We start from the raw sequence: 18,757 nt of genomic DNA on the forward strand, positions 1-18,757 counted from the left end.
TCGCAGAGTGTTTGTTGTGGGGGAGGAAGGGAAAGGAGATGGTTAGCCGCTTTGAGACTCCTTAGGGTAGTGATAAAGCGGGATATCAAATCCAAACTCCTCTTCTTTCTTTCTTTCTTTCTTTCTTTCTTTCTTTCTTTCTCCTGCCCCAATTTAACTTGATGTGAACTTAAATAAAAGCTGAGATAGTTCTATGGCTTTCCATGTGCAGTACTCGTATAGTATTTCCATTATTCTTTGCCATGCATCAAGAATCATGAAAAAGCAGAGCTGGCTCATTCCAAAAGGCAATTTTAAAACTTTTTCGATACATTATCATCACCACTACACATTTATATGGAGCTTTCTTGGGACCACCAACCATAAAAGCAAAATTAGTCGATGTACCTACAATAGAACGTAATGACAAATGACAACAATCATACTGGAACTCTGCATCAACAACAAATAATTAAACATTGAATGAACCTGACAGAAGACCTTTAAAACATTGCCAAACTCTATTTAGATAAACGTAATGTTTACAGCAAGTCTAATGATTTCATCAGTCTTAATTATAACTGTACCTTGGTGAAAGACTTGCATGCACTAAAAGTAATGAAGAATGTGTCAAATGTTTGAACGCAAACAATTAACTTCTGCCCAAATGTTTATTGTTTTGCAAATAATCAGAAAATAGAGAAACTGGTGGTAATTGCAAGACAGAGTCTATTATCTGTGCAGCAGCACCAAAATGATTCTCTCCAACCGTTGCTTAGAGGATTGACTTCATCAGCACTTATCCTGGGTCCACTGAAGTCAGTGGTTGTCATTAGATTATTTTCTCTTGCCTTACATGAAAGTAAAACCTACTAAAATAACTGCACTGGTTTAGAAAATGTAAAGCAGTTTCTGTGTATTAATTTCCGCTATAGCATGCACAGAAATTTGCTAGGGTATGTGCAGAGGCAGAGGAAGGAATTCCCTCACTTGCCCAAGCAGGTGTGTATTTGTGGCTCATATGTGCAGTGGAAATAACTAAATTGAAGCAAGTATGTGAATGTATGGAAAGGGATCAGTTATGATCAGACTGGACACCAGGGTTGACCCAAGACATTTTGGCACCTGAGGTGAACCACAAAATGGTGTCCTCCCACCTGACTTGGGAAGCAGGAGATGGCAGATCCAGCCTTAGATAGCAGATTTATTCCTTAGAGGCTGGATCTGCTGCCCATGTGGATCCTGCCACTTGAGGCTGTCACCTTACTTTGCCTCATAGGTGGACCGGCACTACTGGACACTAGTTTTGGTTGAAAACAGGTGGCAACTTTCATTGGCTAAACATCAGGCAAGCAGGGGTGGCATGGCACTAGGGTGAGGTTCACTTCTGTATTCCGTTCAGCCCTTTGCTGATGGAATGGCATTCTGCTTGGGTTGGAAAGTGACCACTCCCTCCCATGGGACTAGGCCAGTGTTGATTCCTGGCATGGTGCAAGCCAAGCACCCAGGATCCCACTAGGTGACCAAGGGAGAAATGGGTAGGAAGCTCTTAGGGCAAATGATCCTCAAACGATCCAAGAGAACACAGCAGGGAAGTTATGTCCCACCTCACTGCCCCTCCCCAAGCCCTCAAGCCACTGGGCAAAGTCGCCTCACATGGAGGCACACACAAAGTAAGGCATAATGCAGTTCCTGCCAATGTGATAGCTGTCCATCCACACATTGGTCACAGTTTTGTTACTGGTGTATTTGAGTGTTTTAATTATTTGTGTGATTTTCATTTGTGTGTGTGTGTGTGTGTGTGTGTGTATGCAGTTTGTAAAGATGCTTTCTGAAGCCTCTTCACATGCTTCAAAGGGTATTCTAGATGGAAGGGTATTCTAGAAATTCTAATAAAACACAGTAAATAGGATCTGTAACCTTTGATATCTGTGGGATATATCTCCTGCCGAATGAAATGTTACACTGCATATATATTTTCTGACTAAGTTATATACATAAGTACTAAACTATTCCAGTATAGTTTGTGATGTTTTAATTCAGACTGTGTTTTCAAGCTTACCCACAGATACATTAGGGGTTGTAGTGAATGAGTTTCTTTTTCTCCTTTTCTTTTAATTACTGATCTTGCTGTATTATTATGTGATGTTCTTCCCTTTTACTTGCCTGCATTTTCAACTAGGCAATGACAGGCCTAGACAGCATCTTGAGAAGTAGAGACGTCACCTTGCCAACAAAGGTCCGTATAGTTAAAGCCATGGTTTTCCCAGTAGTGATGTATGGAAGTGAGAGCTGGACCATAAAGAAGGCTGATCGCCGAAGAATTGATGCTTTTGAATTATGGTGCTGGAGAAGACTCTTGAGAGTCCCATGGACTGCAAGAAGATCAAATGCATCCATTCTTAATGAAATCAGCCCTGAGTGCTCACTGGAAGGACAGATCGTGAAGCTGAGGCTCCAGTACTTTGGCCACCTCATGAGAAGAGAAGACTCCCTGGAGAAGACACTGATGCTGGGAAAGATGGAGGGCACAAGGAGAAGGGGGCGACAGAGGATGAGATGGTTGGATAGTGTTTTCGAGGTTACCAGCATGAATTTGACCAAACTGCAGGAGGTAGTGGAGGACAGAGGTGCCTGGCGTGCTCTGGTCCATGGGGTCACGAAGAGTCGGACACGACTAAACGACTAAACAACAACAACAACAACAAATTTTCAACTTCTTTTCAGAATAAAACTCCATATTGAAAACATGGTCATGTAGAAATCACCATAATTGGCAACTCAACCAGGTGTTATTTTTACATGTGCAAGATAGGCATGCCAGGGATCTATGGCGCAGGAGTATGGGGTAGTAGTGTCACAGTAATCCATCATGCATAAATAGAAGCAATCCAGTTTAAACAAGATGTACACCATGTTGACCCATACATGGCTCATTGGTTCTGTAATAGTTTCCCTGCCCCATAAAGCATGTTCTCATTAAAAGAGAGCATTTGTTGTGGTGGGGGCCAGACAAGACACCCCTCTGTTGCTAGGCAGTTTGGGATGGATGGCCTTGGCCTACCATTGGTAGCCTGAGTTGCTGGGGTAATTTTGATGTTGCCAATTTGGGGGAGGGAACAGAGGTTTTTTAAATAGTGCATGCAGTGATCTGCTTTCTCTTTCGCTGTGCGCACCGGATCGCCCGCCCGCCCTCCCTTAATCTTATGCGTTGACCTTGCTATGCCTGTCATGGGGTCATCTGCCATTGGGGCAGGGGCCTGGTAGGAATTTTGTCCATTTGGCTGATTGGTTGGTGCCATTTGGTTTTTGCCTACTACTTAGCAATTCGTCACAACTTGTAAGGTCGCGCTTAGGCATTGGTTAAAATTGGTTGGAGGAGGGGTAAGGATTGGCTGGGCCTGCCCCTCCAATGCTGCTGCTGCAAGGAAATTATGTTAAAAGAATTCAGGGGCTTGCCATCCTTTCATCCAAACCCCTGTAATCGGGTTTGGGCCACGTAAGCCCCTGGGAGCATGCGGGGAGAAGCTGAGGACCTGTGTCACAGCTCCAGTTATCCCCAATATTGTTTCCCCTCACTGAGTTTCGCTGGAATCCGGAAGTCAGTTCTGTCCCCAGGCGGGGGGACAGGTAGTCCTAACCAATGCCTAAGCCAGTGTTTTTCAACCACTGTTGCCTGGTGTGCCATGGGAAAAATTGAAAAATTCGAAAGATATTTTTTTAAAAAAAGTCAAATTTTCACCCACTAGGCGGGCACCGGACTGTGTCCACCCTATTTTCCATCCGTCCTGGGTGGGGATCAGATCGGATGGGATCGGATGAGAGCGGACAGGCGGTCCACTCTCATCTGATTCCCCATAGAGAGCAGCGGGGCTCTGACATCTCCCTCTCCGCACACAGTGCGGAGACGGAGCTGTCATCCGCCGGCTCAGCGGGGATCAGCGGATCGATCCCCGCTGAGCAGAGAATGGTCCACAACGTTTTTGTTTGCCATTAAAGAAAAAAAATATTAAACCATGCTTGAATGTCGGAACTGGTTACTAAAATTTTTGAATCCCACCACTGTTAAGGACTATAAATAGCTCCGGTGTCACTGTTACACTAACAGGAGGAGGACAGGAGGAGACATCGCAGTAGATCGCCGATGAGCAAAAGAGCGCCAATGGATCTGGATTTGGAGGAAACATGAGCAGAAGAGCAGAAGAGCGCTGACTGATGGATCTGGATGGAGACATGCGCAGAAGAGTGCTGAGTGTGACGGACAGCGGCTATCTGGAGGAGACAAGTGCAGTAAGTACTGAGTGACAGTGAGATACTGCAGCGATGGACAAGTTTTTGAAAAGGAAAGAACTGGACTCTGAACAAAATTTGGAGCCAGATGAGAGCCCAAGTATGAGTGGGGATCAAAATAAAGCAAAGATGGTTAGCTCAAGCAAATTCTCTGGCACAAGGCAATATAGCGAAAGCTATATTTCATTTGGATTTACTTTCACCAGAGATGCAAACAAACCAACTCCACTGTGCGTGGTGTGTGGTGAAAAGCTAGCTAACAGTGCTATGGTCCCAAGCAAACTTAAACGCCATCTCCAAACGAAACACCATTCGCTTCAAAACAAGAATGCGGACTATTTTGTTCGCCTGCATGAAAACACGGAGAAACAGGCAACTTTCATGAGAAAAACCACAAAGGTAAATGAAAGAGCTCTTAAAGCTAGCTATCAAGTTGCTGAACTTATAGCCAAGTCAAAAAAGTCACACACTGTGGCAGAGACATTAATGCTTCCCGCCTGCAAAGCTATTGTAGAGGAGATGCGCGGACCTGAAGCAGCTAAGGAAATAGCCAAAGTCCCTCTCTCAGACAACACAATTTCCAGACGTATTAAAGACATGTTTGCAGACATCGAAAGTGTGGTTTTGGAAAAGATCCGTATCAATGAGAAATTTGCATTGCAACTTGACGAGTCTACTGATATCAGTGGACATGCTCAACTCTTGGCCAATGTGTGTTTTGTTGATGGTGATGCAATTAGAGAAAACTTCTTTTTTTGCAAGGCATTGCCAGAAAAAACAACAGGAGAAGAAATTTTTCGGGTCACATCAGAATACCTTGAACAAGGAGGACTTAAGTGGGAAAACTGCACAAGTGTCTGCACCGATGGAGCTGCAGCCATGGTCGGGCGCACCAAAGGCTTTGTAAGCAGAGTGAAGGAAAGAAATCCAGATGTGATTGTTACACATTGTTTTTTACACCGTGAGGCCCTCGTAGCCAAGACTTTACCAGCAGACCTAGTTCATGTGTTGGATGATGTTGTGCGCATGATAAACTTTGTAAAGTCACGACCCGTGAAAAGTCGCATATTTGCAGCTTTGTGTGAGGAGATGGGAGCGAAGCATAAAACCTTGCTGTTTCATACGGAGGTCCGGTGGTTGTCGTGTGGCAAGGTCTTGGTTCGTGTGTATGAGCTGTGGGAGAAACTTAAAGTGTTTCTGACAAATGAGAGGTCAGATTACGCAAAGCTGCTTGCAAGTGATGAGTGGTGTGCAAGGCTGGCATACCTGGCAGATATATTTCATCATGTGAATGAACTGAACACACGAATGCAAGGCCGAAATGAAAACCTGCTTACAAGTACAGATAAAATAAATGGATTCTGTTCAAAGGTGCAACTCTGGCATCAACACGTGGAAAGTGGCAATCTTGAAATGTTCACACTCACCAAGCAATGGCAAGGTGTTCACACTGCTGCACTGTGTGAGATAATAGTTAAACATTTTAAAACTCTCGAGGAGAAGTTGTCATTTTATTTCTCTTCAGTCTCCACTGAATGCCTTGACTGGGTTAGGGACCCTTATAGCTCAGCATCAGTTGGTGGAAAGGACATGACTTTACAGGAGCAGGAGGAACTAACTGAACTGAGACAAAATCGTGGTTTCAAGCTAAGATTTGCTGATCTACCTTTGGACAGTTTTTGGTTGGATACTGCCAAGGAGTTCCCCCTTCTGGCAAACAAAGCTATTTTGACATTGCTCCCATTTTCCACTGCATATCTATGTGAGATGAGCTTTTCAAGCATGATTGCTATAAAAACTAAATACAGAGAGAGACTGAGAGCTGTTGACGAAGAGCTATGTGTGTGTCTTTCTTCGATTCCAGCCAGAATATCAGCTTTGTGTTCAGCCAAACAGGCCCAGGTTGCGCACTGAATAAAGTATTTTATAATTTTTCATATTTCTGTTTACTTACTATTTCATAATAAAGTAATTATAAAATACTTTCTTTGTGTTTATTTGATTCCTATTCCAGAGAATTACTTTATATATAGTCAATATAGGCACAGAGTTAAATTTTTTAACATTTTCTAATGGTGGTGTGCCTCGTGATTTTTTTCATGAAACAAGTGTGCCTTTGCCCAAAAAATGTTGAAAAACACTGGCCTAAGCAACCACTCACATCCATGTATGTTAATAAAATTGTGGCCAAAACTATGCCAAAAACCTTAAACAAAAATTCTGTGTGATGTGTGTGTTATTGGGGTAGGGGTGTCTTGGGGACCTCGACACGCAACTAGGTCTAGGTAGTTCCTAAAGCTGCAGCCTTAAGCACATTAAGTTAATTTTGAAACAATATAAATATTGCTAGGGCGGGGACCAGTCTTTTCTGAAGGAGCGTCTCCACCCCCATCGTTCTGCCCAGATGCTGAGGTCCAGCGCCGAGGGCCTTCTGGCAGTTCCCTCATTGCGAGAAGCAAAGCTACAGGGAACCAGGCAGAGGGCCTTCTCGGTAGTGGCGCCCGCCCTGTGGAACGCCCTCCCATCAGATGTCAAAGCGATAAACAACTACCTGACATTCAGAAGACATCTTAAGGCAGTCCTGTTCAGGGAAGTTTTTAATGTGTGATATTTTAGTGTATTTTTGGTTTCTATGGAAGCCGCCCAGAGTGGCTGGGGAAACGCAGCCAGATGGGCGGGGTACAAATAATATATTATTATTATTATTATTATTATTATTATTATTATTATTATTATCATCATTATCATCATTATTATTATTTCAGTCTTATGATTGAATACTGTAAATGTTTGTTTAGGGAATGAAAAATATGCTGTTTTCAGAGAGGTTTTCAGCAAAGCATCTCACATTTTAATGTTAAACTCAAATACATCTGTGGCCAGTTCGGCTTATCTCTCTGAGTGTTGCCTTACCTTCTAGACTGTTTCCCTATCAGAATAAAATCTTTTCTTTCTTAAGCAATTGCCTAAGATGTTAACTTCAGAGTGTGCACGAAAATTGGGAGGGAATTAATATTTTCCTTTTAAGTGTATGATAATGCATTGCGCATAAAAAGCCAACTTCAGTACAAATGCCACTGAATAACCCTGTCGTACTCTCAGATCTCTCAAAAGCACTTTAAAATGCCTCGTCACTATGAATTATGAATGTTTACTAGTTTTGTTCTTCTTCATCCCCCCCCCCACCGCCACTATGTAATACTGATCATTGACCTGCCTAGGAAATTATTAGATGTGCTTGCCCAAGGACAATCTAATCACACAAAATACGGATACAGCATTTGTAAAATCCCAACCCTTATCAAGTCTGAAGGGGAAAGGCCATGAGTCCTACCATAGACAAAAAATTTAAAAGCACTTATCAGCCCTCTGCAGGAGTGTGTTCTGCTGGCTTTGCATCTAACAGGAGGGGGAAAAATAATCTAACCTCAGCTCTTTCAGCTGGATTGGAGGGTTGTTGTTGTTTTTCCTAAGGGAAAGAAGAAAGGCTGGAAGGGAAACTAATAGTTCAAATGAGAAGGCATTCCATTAAAAAAATAATAACTTGAGGATTTTTAGAATATATATGCATATGCTTGGTGGCACTCAGATATTTTCTCATTACTGGAGGAGAATAAAGGGTTGTGTGGCATGACCCTTCCTGTTTCCAAGGCCCATGAGAGCTCACAGAATATGGTGGAGCTATATTCTCCACCATAGCTCTCTCCACATGACCAAGTGTGCCTACTGGAAGGTGAGGTGGTAGAATAGCCATATCAGGCACCACCTCCAACTCCCATCTTCACAGTTCTTCATCACAGAACCTACTTATTTACATGTGTTATGGCCTCTATGCAAAAGAACTTCTCAGCATGGAGAAGTCAGGGTTTGGACTTCCTCCATCATCCCCCTTTCACTTCCTTGATGCATTCATTATATCCAATTTGAACAAGACACTTGTATGCTATAGATCAGGGATAGGGAACCTCAATCCATGGGCTGAATGTGGTCCTGAAGGCCTTCTCTCCTCCTCAGACCCTGAAGACTTTCCTCCTTCCACAAGCTGCACCCCTTCTTCCCAGACTGCACCCCAATGAACCTGCTCTGTTCCCTGCTCAATGACTTTTACTTGGTTGGAAAGTGTGTTTGAATGCTGATAGCTGCTTGTTTGGATGGAGGGTAGAGAGTTGTGTATGTAGTAAGAGCTCTGACTCTTATGTGACTGGAATGTGGCCTACTGAAAGAGTTGTGTGTATTGTTTCACCCACTTTTGCCTTTGGCCCCACACACTCTGGCATGCAGCCTCCAGGAGGTTCTCCAAAAAGGAATGTAGATGTTAAGATTGAAAATGGTTCCACCCACTGGTACAGATGGACCATGCCGAGTATTGATGTTAGTTTCTTCTTTGCCGTAGCTGGGTTTCAATGGTGCAAAAGGACAACTTGTCCTCTTGTGACTATGATGAAGCACGCACTAGAATCACATTAACTACTTGCTCAGCACAATGGATGTTGGAAATGGGTCATTATTTCGTCAGTAGGAGAACAATTTGAGCTGCAATCCATAGCAAAATCACCCCCCTCTTACGTGGTAAAGGACATGACTTGCATGGAATGCATCCTAATTAGGATCATAATTTCCATAAAAGACCTGCCACTTTGCAATAGGGAAGAAAGTTGTCTGGGGATGGGGGTGGGATAGTCACCTGTTAATGACCTACTCTAGTTTAAACGATTTTTTAAAAAATCTATATACTACAACTTGAAGGAAAGTTTTTTATAGTGTTTTATCATGTTTCTGCATTCTTTAATTTTCAAATATACCACACATATTGTACTTGAGCTTTTTTCCTATGCACTATAAGCCAGCTAACTCTCAGTGACTTTAACTTGTTTGATGAAAAATGAAAGACATATAACTATATAAAGGACTCTTTTTAAAAATTAGCCATTGCACTTTTCCTCTTGACCCTTTTAATTCCTTTCATCATAGAGCATGCTCAAAGACTGCATATGGCACTTTTCCATATGCTTCAAGGTATAAAGGGTGATTGCTGGCAGCAGGATATATGCTACCCATAGGACTAAGGCAGCTGTTAGATGTAGTAGACCTATTGGGTGTGATACAAAGAAAATGAGCATGAAGAACTACAATAATGGATTGCAGGCAGGCAGCGTGAGAGTCTGGTGGGGCTAACCCAATAAATTATGCTGCCTGGGATTATGAATAAAAGAGCACTTCCCATTTCCATGTGCAGAAGGCCAAACGGCTTAGGTACCAAATATCTGAAACACCCTCTCAGACCCTCTCAGATGTTGATATTGACAAAGACAGGGCTTGGGGGGGGGCTTGTTCAGACTCAGTTCTGGTGGGTTCCAGAACCTCTCAGGGGAGTTCTGGCACCTCTCAGGTGGGTGCCATTGCCATTCTAAGAGAAAGAGGGAGGCATTTACAGCGAATTCTGGCACCTCTTTTTCCAGAATAATAGCACTGGACATAGATAAGTTTGGTTTGATTCCATGTGGATAACTGCATAAAATACTTAATGCATATATTTGTCTGGGGCAGGGGAGATTGGCAGAGGGTCTCTCTTGGTAGCTCCACCACCATGAGGAGCACAGGGTAGGGTGGTCCAGGAGAAGGCTTTCTCTGTGGCAAACCCCTAAACTGTGGAACTTTCCCCCCTAGCAACTTTGCTGTATAACTTTGGCTGAAAATGCACCTCTTTACCCTGGCTGTTGATTAATGGTACTTTGTTTTGTGGGATTTGCTTCTAGTGATGGGGGAAGGTGTTAAAGAACAATAGTTCAGAGGCTGCCACAGCAGCCTGCCAGCATCTGCCATCTAATGCAATTGTCTCCTTCTGCCTAATGGCAGGGCCATTCCTAGAGTTGCAGGAGAAAAGACCGCTGACAGGAGCAAAGGCTACATCATCAAATTGGAAAGTGATTTTATAGATCTCTGTGTTGGTTTCTCAGACTGCAGTCCCAGACACTGAGCATGTGCATACATGCACAGTGGCTAAAGTTAAGACAAACATTGTGAGTAACTGTGTATTTCTCTAAAAAATGGAAACCATTTTCTGAGCGTTGTATGTACATTCCTGTAAGCAAACTATGACTATGTACAACAGGAGTATTTCAGGTGAACCAGAGTATCCTTTATCCCACTTGTCAATTTAAGTGAATCAAACATGATTGTTAAGTGAATCAAACATTTTGTTAAGCCAATCTACAATCTTAAAAAATAAAGTTCACTATCTACTTTTTCATGTGGAAAGCTGAAATTTGAAGACTCTCCTCAAAGTCCCCCCTCCTTCAGTTGCACTGACTGTTGCCCTAAGATATACTTAGATAAATCTTCTTTGTTAAAATGGGATTTTACCCTCTGTACATAGGAATTGTGTCTTAGAATATAGGCATTTCTCCATACAAAATTATATTTAAAAAATGCAGGTTATGAGTCTTTCCTATATTGACAGCACATTTAAATATAGATTTCATATTAAGTGGATTGAATGTTTAAAATGCAAACAAATTTCACCTTGCCTCTAAATACCAATTAAAAAGTCAGATACTGCTGCTGATATTTTAATAAAACCAAATGAAAAGTGAACATTTTAAGTGGCACAGCAGTAATTTAGAGTGGTAGTTAAAGCTATAACCATAGCAACAAGAACACTGAAGGCAAAGCTAAGTCATCTCCCCAGTGTTTGCATGATTACTGAATTATACTTAATGGAATACATTATAGTTTATTTAATACCAATTTTGTTTTTATGTTTTTAAAAGGACTATAATACGTCCAACTCCTACCACATATAATTTCCCCCTAATGTCAAAGCACACATAAAAGCACATTGACTATGAACTATGACCTTTCAGAAGCATTTTGACCATTAATTGTCCTATCAGCATTCAAAATGAAAACTGTGGGCAAAAATACATGTTATCTTGTCCCACATGTGTTTCCAAACTCATGTTTGATTACATTTTTTTTATAAAAAATAATCCAAGATGTTGAAGGCCTTAGAAGAAAATAATTGGCTATACCGTCATGCATTTGTTGAAGTGAATCAGTGGACGAAGAAGAGTTAAACAGCTCAGGCCAACCTGTAAATTCTTCTCTACAAGTGTCTCCATGACTTGTATTTGTGTTATGATAAAAGCATGGGGTGGGGAAACCCATGCTTTCCTTATAATACATAGTTCCATGCTTAGATTTTCCATATAGTATGATCTTAGTCACCTGATCACCTCATATGGCCGGAATCCATAACACACAATCAATGCCCCCTCCCTTTAGCGTGTCAGTGGCTGATCAAATGGGCCTCACTCTGTTCTGGATGTCAGTCAATGAGTTTTCTTTTAATGTTCTTTTGGGGCAGTAAGTGAGGGAATTTACAAAGTAAATTCTACCTGAGAGTTAGAAAATGTGCAAACTTAGAAAAAATGTGCACTCTGCTTCCTTCTGAAACCAAATCTACAAACATGCTGTATCTTTAAGATGTGTGTGTGTGTGCTCTCAAATCTAGCTTAAGGTAGAAGTAGGTGCACAGTGCTTGGCACTTTGAAAGCTCAAATATTACATACATTTGTTGTTCGTTTTGTGTGACCGCAGCTCAATAGCCTTTCAAATTAATACCACACATTCAGTGTCCCACTATATTCAGGGGCAGGGGGAGCTTGCAGATCAGCAGATTTCTATCTGTTACTTTTGTATTTGCCTTGCTTATTAGCCCATAAGCTTATTTTAACTGCTTTGTGGTTCCCAGTGCTACTTTACTGCTAATCTTCCTTCAGTATACTCAGCATGTTAGCCTCCTCAATAAGAGCTATAGAATTCAGATATACTTGTTAAAACTTTCCATATCAGTACTGCAATCCTATACATACGGTGGTACCTCGCAAGACGAATGCCTCGCAAGACAAAAAACGCGCAAGACGAAATGGTTTTTCATTTTTTGCGTTGCTTCGCAAGACGATTTTCCCTATGGGCTTGCTTCGCAAGACGAAAACGTCTTGTGAGTTTGTTCCCTTTTTTCTTAAAGCCGCTTGAAGAGGTGCAGTTGCGACGGACCGTGCTTCGCAAGATGAAAAACATCGCAAGATGAAAAGACTCGCGGAACGAATTAATTTCGTCTTGCGAGGCACCACTGTATTTCCTCAAAAATAATGCCCATTGAGTTCATTCAGACTTATTCATAGGTATCTTCTGGGAATGGGATTTCTACCTAAGAAACATGTTTAGTACACACTGAAACATTAGCATTAATTTGGAACATTTAGGGGTTACTAAACCTTGATAAACTATGGGCTTGTCCACACTTCCGCTTGTTGCTATGCCCAGAAATCCTGGGTTTAAATGATTTTCCACTTGTCCCATTATTTTCTAGGCATGAATCTGAGTGGTTTTGCCTTTGTCCCACCACTTTTCCCCAGAACACCTGCTGTCTACCACTTAATCAGAGCAAACATCAGCCCAGAGAAAACCCAATTCACAATTCAGCAGTACACAGAAGGTTTTCCCAGGGGGAGTGGAAATTTGGATGAGCCCTCAGTTTAAATAGGAACTAGAGAATATTGGCATATCTATGATTTTTTTTACCTAAATCAACTGTCTGTTCATGCACAACATTGGGAAACATGCATTCCCCCACATATTTAAATAAAGTATAATTATTAAAAGTTTTCTAAAATAAAATGCCTGCTGATTAAAAACAACATCCTCCAAGTTTCTTTTCTAGTTATGACTGCAATGCAGTCTAAACAGTCTAAACAGTTTGGGGGCAACTGCCCATGGAGCCAGTTACCCAGTCCAAGTTACCCCAGAAGAGTTAATACTGTAGCTAAAAAGGATAAAAAGACACATAGAACTCTCTCTCTCTAGCAAGGTCACAAAACATGCCCTGATGCTTCTCTAACCTTTGGCGAAACAGCTCTGATCATACGTTGCCACATAGGGCTGTTTTTGAAGGGGCATTAACTCCTCCCATTTCTATACATTCAGCTGAAAATTATGCAAGCAATGAGGTATTGCAGGACCAGCACTATTTCAAGTGAATTTAAAATGCCTTTGAGTGATAAAGTGCAATGCAAGTTTTTATGGAATGAGCTAAAACAGGCTTGGAACTGTAGCTGGTAACGTCCTCTAATTTAAAGTAGTGTTTCATTTCTCATTCCTTTATGTTGCTTATTAATGAACCCAAGGAACCTTAGTGAAGCATTGTACACTTATGAAAAGCATGCTGGGTCTCAATCAAAACTGAATTTTCAGAGACTTGGAAAAAGAAAAGCGAATAAAAATTATCAATTTCTACCTCAACAAAAGTTTTCTTTTCAGAAGGGAAAAATACTTCAGGCTCTTTTCTAAAGAAAATTGCTATTTCAAAGAGAAATTGGTTCACAATAGCATCAGGCATCATTTAAAATAAACTCTGCTGGAACCTAGTGAAACATTCACCATTCATTTGCAGATATTATTATTTGAAAAGATCAAGTTTGGTTTAATCTGTTACAGTATCCTAGACAATATAGTTCCTGCTCCTGTAGCAGAGACGTGCTTGTCCCAATTCCATTTCCTCAAATAAGACTTGGGATACTGACTCCTGAAGGAAGAGGGTTAGGGAAGGACCATGCAGGTACCTAATGGCCAATTGGAAGGGGGGCAGTCCATGGATTTATCTACCTCTTTCTTCTGTGAGTTCTTTGTCTTCGTGTTTTTGCTGTGTCCACCTGTCCTCCCTATATGAAGTGTGGGATTTTTCTAGTCACCTGTTAGATGGGGCAGAGTAAGGATTTTCCAGAGGGATTCCACATTAGACTGCAACCAAGCACATATTGCAACCTGGTTTGTTGGCTTAGAATTCCTGTTTCAAGCCTAATTTCAGCAGGATGATAGTTAAGTGGGGCACCCTGTGGGCACCAGGAATTGCCTTTACATGTGCACTAATGGGTGCCATGTTGACAACGCCTAATATATAGGGCCATTCTGGTGGTGTAGTGACATTGAATTGGAGTATAGAATTACTCTGTAAATCTGCTTATTTAATAATCACATTAGTATTGTGGCTTTGGTTTGTGGATCATAGACTAATATATATCAGTACCCTCCAATGTTCTGTTTCTTTAAGACTGAGGTTCAAAATTAAAAAGTATTTGGTCTGATAACACCCACCTACAATTTTTACCCATATACTCTCTATCTGCTTTTCATGCTCCAGGTCTTGAATTTCTTCACAAGTGCACAGATCCTTTATATATAATGCTACTCCTCTTCCCTTCCTGTTTAGTCCATTCTTTTGCACAAGTTATACCTCTCAATTCCTACATTCTAGTCATGAGTCTCATCCCACCAGGTTTCAGTAATGCCTACCAGGTCGTATTTGCCATCCATCTTGTTTGTTTCCCATACTCTGTGCATTTGTGTAGAGACAAATGAAACAACTGAGTTGTTCCCCTGCAGCTGCTTCCTTCCTGAAGTTTCCTACCCTTTATCAGGTTTCTGGAGTACCACCTCAGTTTCCTGTGCATCAATGAAGCTATTATTCCCAGTGCCAGGTGCTCTTTTGTCATTTGTATTGTTTTCTCCCTCCTCCTCAAGATCTAGTTTAAAGCTCTCCTGATCAGATTCTCAAGACTCTTGGCAAACATATTCTTGCCAACTGCTGTGAGGTGCAGCCCATCTCTCACCAGAAGTCCTACCTCAAGGAAGCTGAAACCGTAATCCAAGAAGCCACATCCTTCCTGACGACACCACCTGTGCAGCCAATGGTTTACCTCAAGTATTTTCTTCTCTCTTCTTGGACCACAACCTTCAGCAGGAAGGAGTGATGAAAAGGCTATCTGTGCCCCAAATCCCTTCCGCTCCCTGTCCAGTGTCTCATAGTCCCTTACTATGTGTTGCAAGCTATGTGTGGCAGTATTATTTGTACCCACATGAATCAGAAAGAAGGGGTAGTAGTCAATGGGATTTATAAGACTTGGCAACTTCTCCTTCACACTATGAATCTTTGCACCTAGAAGACAGCACACCTCCCATGACATCCTGTTTCCTCCACATACTACTGCCTCTGTCACGTGTCACCACCGCTCGTCTCCTCCGCCTCTGGGGAGTAGCAGGAATCATTCTATGGGTTGTAGTTTGACTTGAAACGTAAACACTCAAAATAAGATCCTCAATTACATGCCATAACTCTTAACTGTGTTAGATTTTACTCAGTTTTTTAAAAGAAAAAACTTAAACAGTGTTTAGACTCTGGGGGATATATTTTATTTTATTTATAATTATTTTTAAACCTGCTAAAACAAGATAAGTGCTCCTGCACAGTACAGGATGGGAGGGGGAAAGCGGGAAATGGATACCTGGAACAGAAAGTAGGCATTGTATCTGAAACTCAGTAGGATAAGGAGCAGATAAGGCTGAAGAAATGCTGTCAGGAAAGAAGAAAGATTGGCTAAGGTGTCAGCATGTAGAAAGTTTAAGAGAAGTACTCTAGAAGCTAACAAAAGCACCTCAGGAGTCACAAGGCTGCTGCAGGAAACACACATTTTGAGATTAATGGAGCAAAGTTCTTTCGTATAGTGGATAGAATGCTGCCCTTGACTAGCGAGGCAGATCTGGGTTCCAATCCCTACTTAACTCATGGGAGATACTTACTATCACTAGCTGCAAGTTGTGATAGTATACCTGCATTTACGCTTTCCGTAACATCCTCATAGTCCAGAACCAAGGAACTCTGAAATATTGCAACAATGAAAATACTGAAACAGATGCAGACATTGCACCAGTAGTGTTTTGTTGGACAAGGGTGCATTATGGGACCACAAACTGGCTGGAGTGTGCTATCAACAGTCAACTACTTTTACTGGTTACAGATCAGAGTTCGGTACAACATGGGACAAGAATCCCTGATCAGGCAGTTCAACTGGCAGGTGATATTACCATCCCGGCTCAGACAGCAGAATAACAACTAACGGGAGTGGGATAAATATTGGGCCCACCATTGTGCAAGGAACATAGGAAGCTTCCATTGGGTATAAGCATCCTTGCATGCCTCCAATCAGTAGAGGGCCGGGTTGAGACTAAGACAATCAGGGAAAATACATTTGCGGTTTCCCCCTAAACACCTCAGCTCCACCCTTTCTCCTGCTCACTGTCTGTCTTCTCCCTATTTCTTGCAAGAGGATTCCATGAAGGCAGCTCCAGTCTTGTGGTTTGGAATCCAAAGTCATCCTTGTGCACATGAATGAAATGTAAGTAAGGAGCCTTTTTTCTTTACCAATGGGACTCCTGTGTGATTTTTTTCCTTTTAAGCTATGCTAGTGATGTGCGAATGAAACAGAACAGGTGGTGGGACTGAGTAACTTCAGGCAGCTCCAGCTTTCAAGCTTGTAAGCTCGTTCATATACGTGTGTGTGTGTGTGTGTGTGTGCTTCCTTTTACTAAGGCAGACTGGTGTGGCTCAGTATTGTTCATACTGAATTATAGCATTTCTCAAGGGTTTCAGGCAGGAGAGTTCCCCAGTCCTTGAAATCACCAGGAATTGAACCTTCAACTTTCTGCATTCAAGGCAGAAGAACTACCACAGAGCTAAGGTCCTAACTAAAAAATGGACCCAAATTATTGTTCATATAAGGTTGGTTTTTTGGGGGAACCATGAAGTTCATGTACTCTAAAATAATATACCTGTGGTGTGGTGACTAACAGGTGAATAACAAAAGCGAGCCCTGATGGTTGCAAAGAGACTTATATGTTCTGCAAGACTGGAAGGATAAACATACACTAGCTACTACTCAGTGATCTGAAGATCTCATTACCCTTTCTGCATTTGAATGCATAACTCCTACAATCTCATATGGGTACCTATTTGGAAATACGGACTGGCTACAATAATTTATATGTGTAAAGGATAGGTGTTAATATGTGCATTGTTAATGTCAACTGATGAGATTTATTTCTTTTTTCTCTAATATACCTACAAAAATAAAATACAGTGGTACCTTGGGTTACAGACTCCACTAACCTGGAAGTAGTACCTCAGGTTAAGAACTTTACCTCAGGATAAGAACAGAAATCGTGCTCCAGCAGCGTGGCAGCAGCGGGAGGCCCCATTAGCTAAAGTGGTACCTCAGGTTAAGAATGGTTTCAGGTTAAGAACGGACCTCCGGAACGAATTAAGTTCGTAACCAGAGATACCACTGTAAGGGTTATCATAAGAATGCTAATTCACATCAGTTAGTTTAAGATTAGTTAGGGGCCTACATAGTTCAGTCGTGCTTGACTTATTAAGATTACATACAGTGTGAAATACCAAAGTTACTGTATGAAAATGCAACTTCCTCCCACAGCTACAAATTGTATATGTCTCTATTTAGCATGTGGAAATGCAAGCCTTGGCATATTGTTGAACTACAAAATAAAATAAATGATAAGCACTTAAAAGAGCTACAAATGGAGGGAAACTTGACATAACTGACTAAATGGCAACCTCTCAAGCATAATAAGCTCCTACCCGATTTTTTAAAGCAAAGCGTATGAAAAATGTGCAGTAGCATAAATGAGCATCTCATTCATTTGCTACCTCCTTCATGTTTTTTCTTTAATTTTTAAAAGTGCTGCTGTTGCAATTCATAAATCTCCAGGAAATACTTGGTGTAGGATATGCACCTCAGAAGCCAAAATATGCCCAGGTGTAAGAGGACCACGACTAAATTTCCCATATATTGTTGGAGAGAATTTGCTGAAAACTACCGAGTGCACATCTAACTGGAAAACTATCTTTAAAGTGATGGCAGATTAATTTTACACCTGTTGTGAAATCGGGAGCGCTTTCCTGGAAGATGTAGTGACAGGGTATGATTCTGCAAGTCATTATTTCCAGTGGATCCATTTCCATTTCATCTTCTGACAAGTGATGACATCCAATATGCATCGTAGAGGGAGGGAGGAAAGCAGTGGGGCAGAGAAATTGAAGCAGCATAACTGACATGAAATGCCCTGAAGGCATTATTTACCCACTGGGCTATTTCACTGGTGGTTACTGATCAAACAGACAGCAGAGAGGTGTCCAGAAATAGCAGATAACAGCAAGCAGGCTGTTAGGAATGTTCCCAGTAATCAAGAGTTAGGCAGGTATGGGTTCAAATGTTAGGCAGGTCATAGTTGAATGCCATTGCCTTCAGGAAATACTGTTTGTAGATGAGAATAAGGGTTACACATTAGGAATGGTTGAAGCATTCAATTGCATTTCAAGGCAAACCTAACTAATCTGCATTTTCTGAAACAATATACGAACCAAAACACAGCCACCCTTTGAAATGTTCACCACTTTGAATTTTGCAGTGCATCTCTCCAGCCAAGGAATAGGTTAAAAAAATGCATATACTAAAGTATGAATAAAAATGCAAAGCTTGGTGTAAATATTACCCAAGAATGCATTGTATCAGGAAAGTTTGGTTTGTTTTTCATTAATATGGCAAAAGTGCATACTAAATTTGTATATTAGGAA

At 41.5% G+C, this 18,757-nt stretch overlaps 1 protein-coding gene across 1 annotated transcript; it reads left to right on the forward strand.

The window, feature by feature from the left end:
• Positions 1-4,302: 4,302 nt before the first annotated feature.
• LOC128411573 (zinc finger BED domain-containing protein 5-like) lies at positions 4,303-6,183 on the forward strand. The gene is made up of 2 exons (XM_053384013.1): positions 4,303-4,996; positions 5,081-6,183. The coding sequence occupies exons 1-2, from the start codon at positions 4,303-4,305 to the stop codon at positions 6,181-6,183; spliced, it is 1,797 nt and encodes a 598-aa protein (XP_053239988.1).
• The last annotated feature ends 12,574 nt before the right edge of the window (positions 6,184-18,757 follow it).

The sequence above is a fragment of the Podarcis raffonei genome, chromosome 3 (assembly GCF_027172205.1).
Source record: "Podarcis raffonei isolate rPodRaf1 chromosome 3, rPodRaf1.pri, whole genome shotgun sequence".
Taxonomy (NCBI): domain Eukaryota; kingdom Metazoa; phylum Chordata; class Lepidosauria; order Squamata; family Lacertidae; genus Podarcis; species Podarcis raffonei.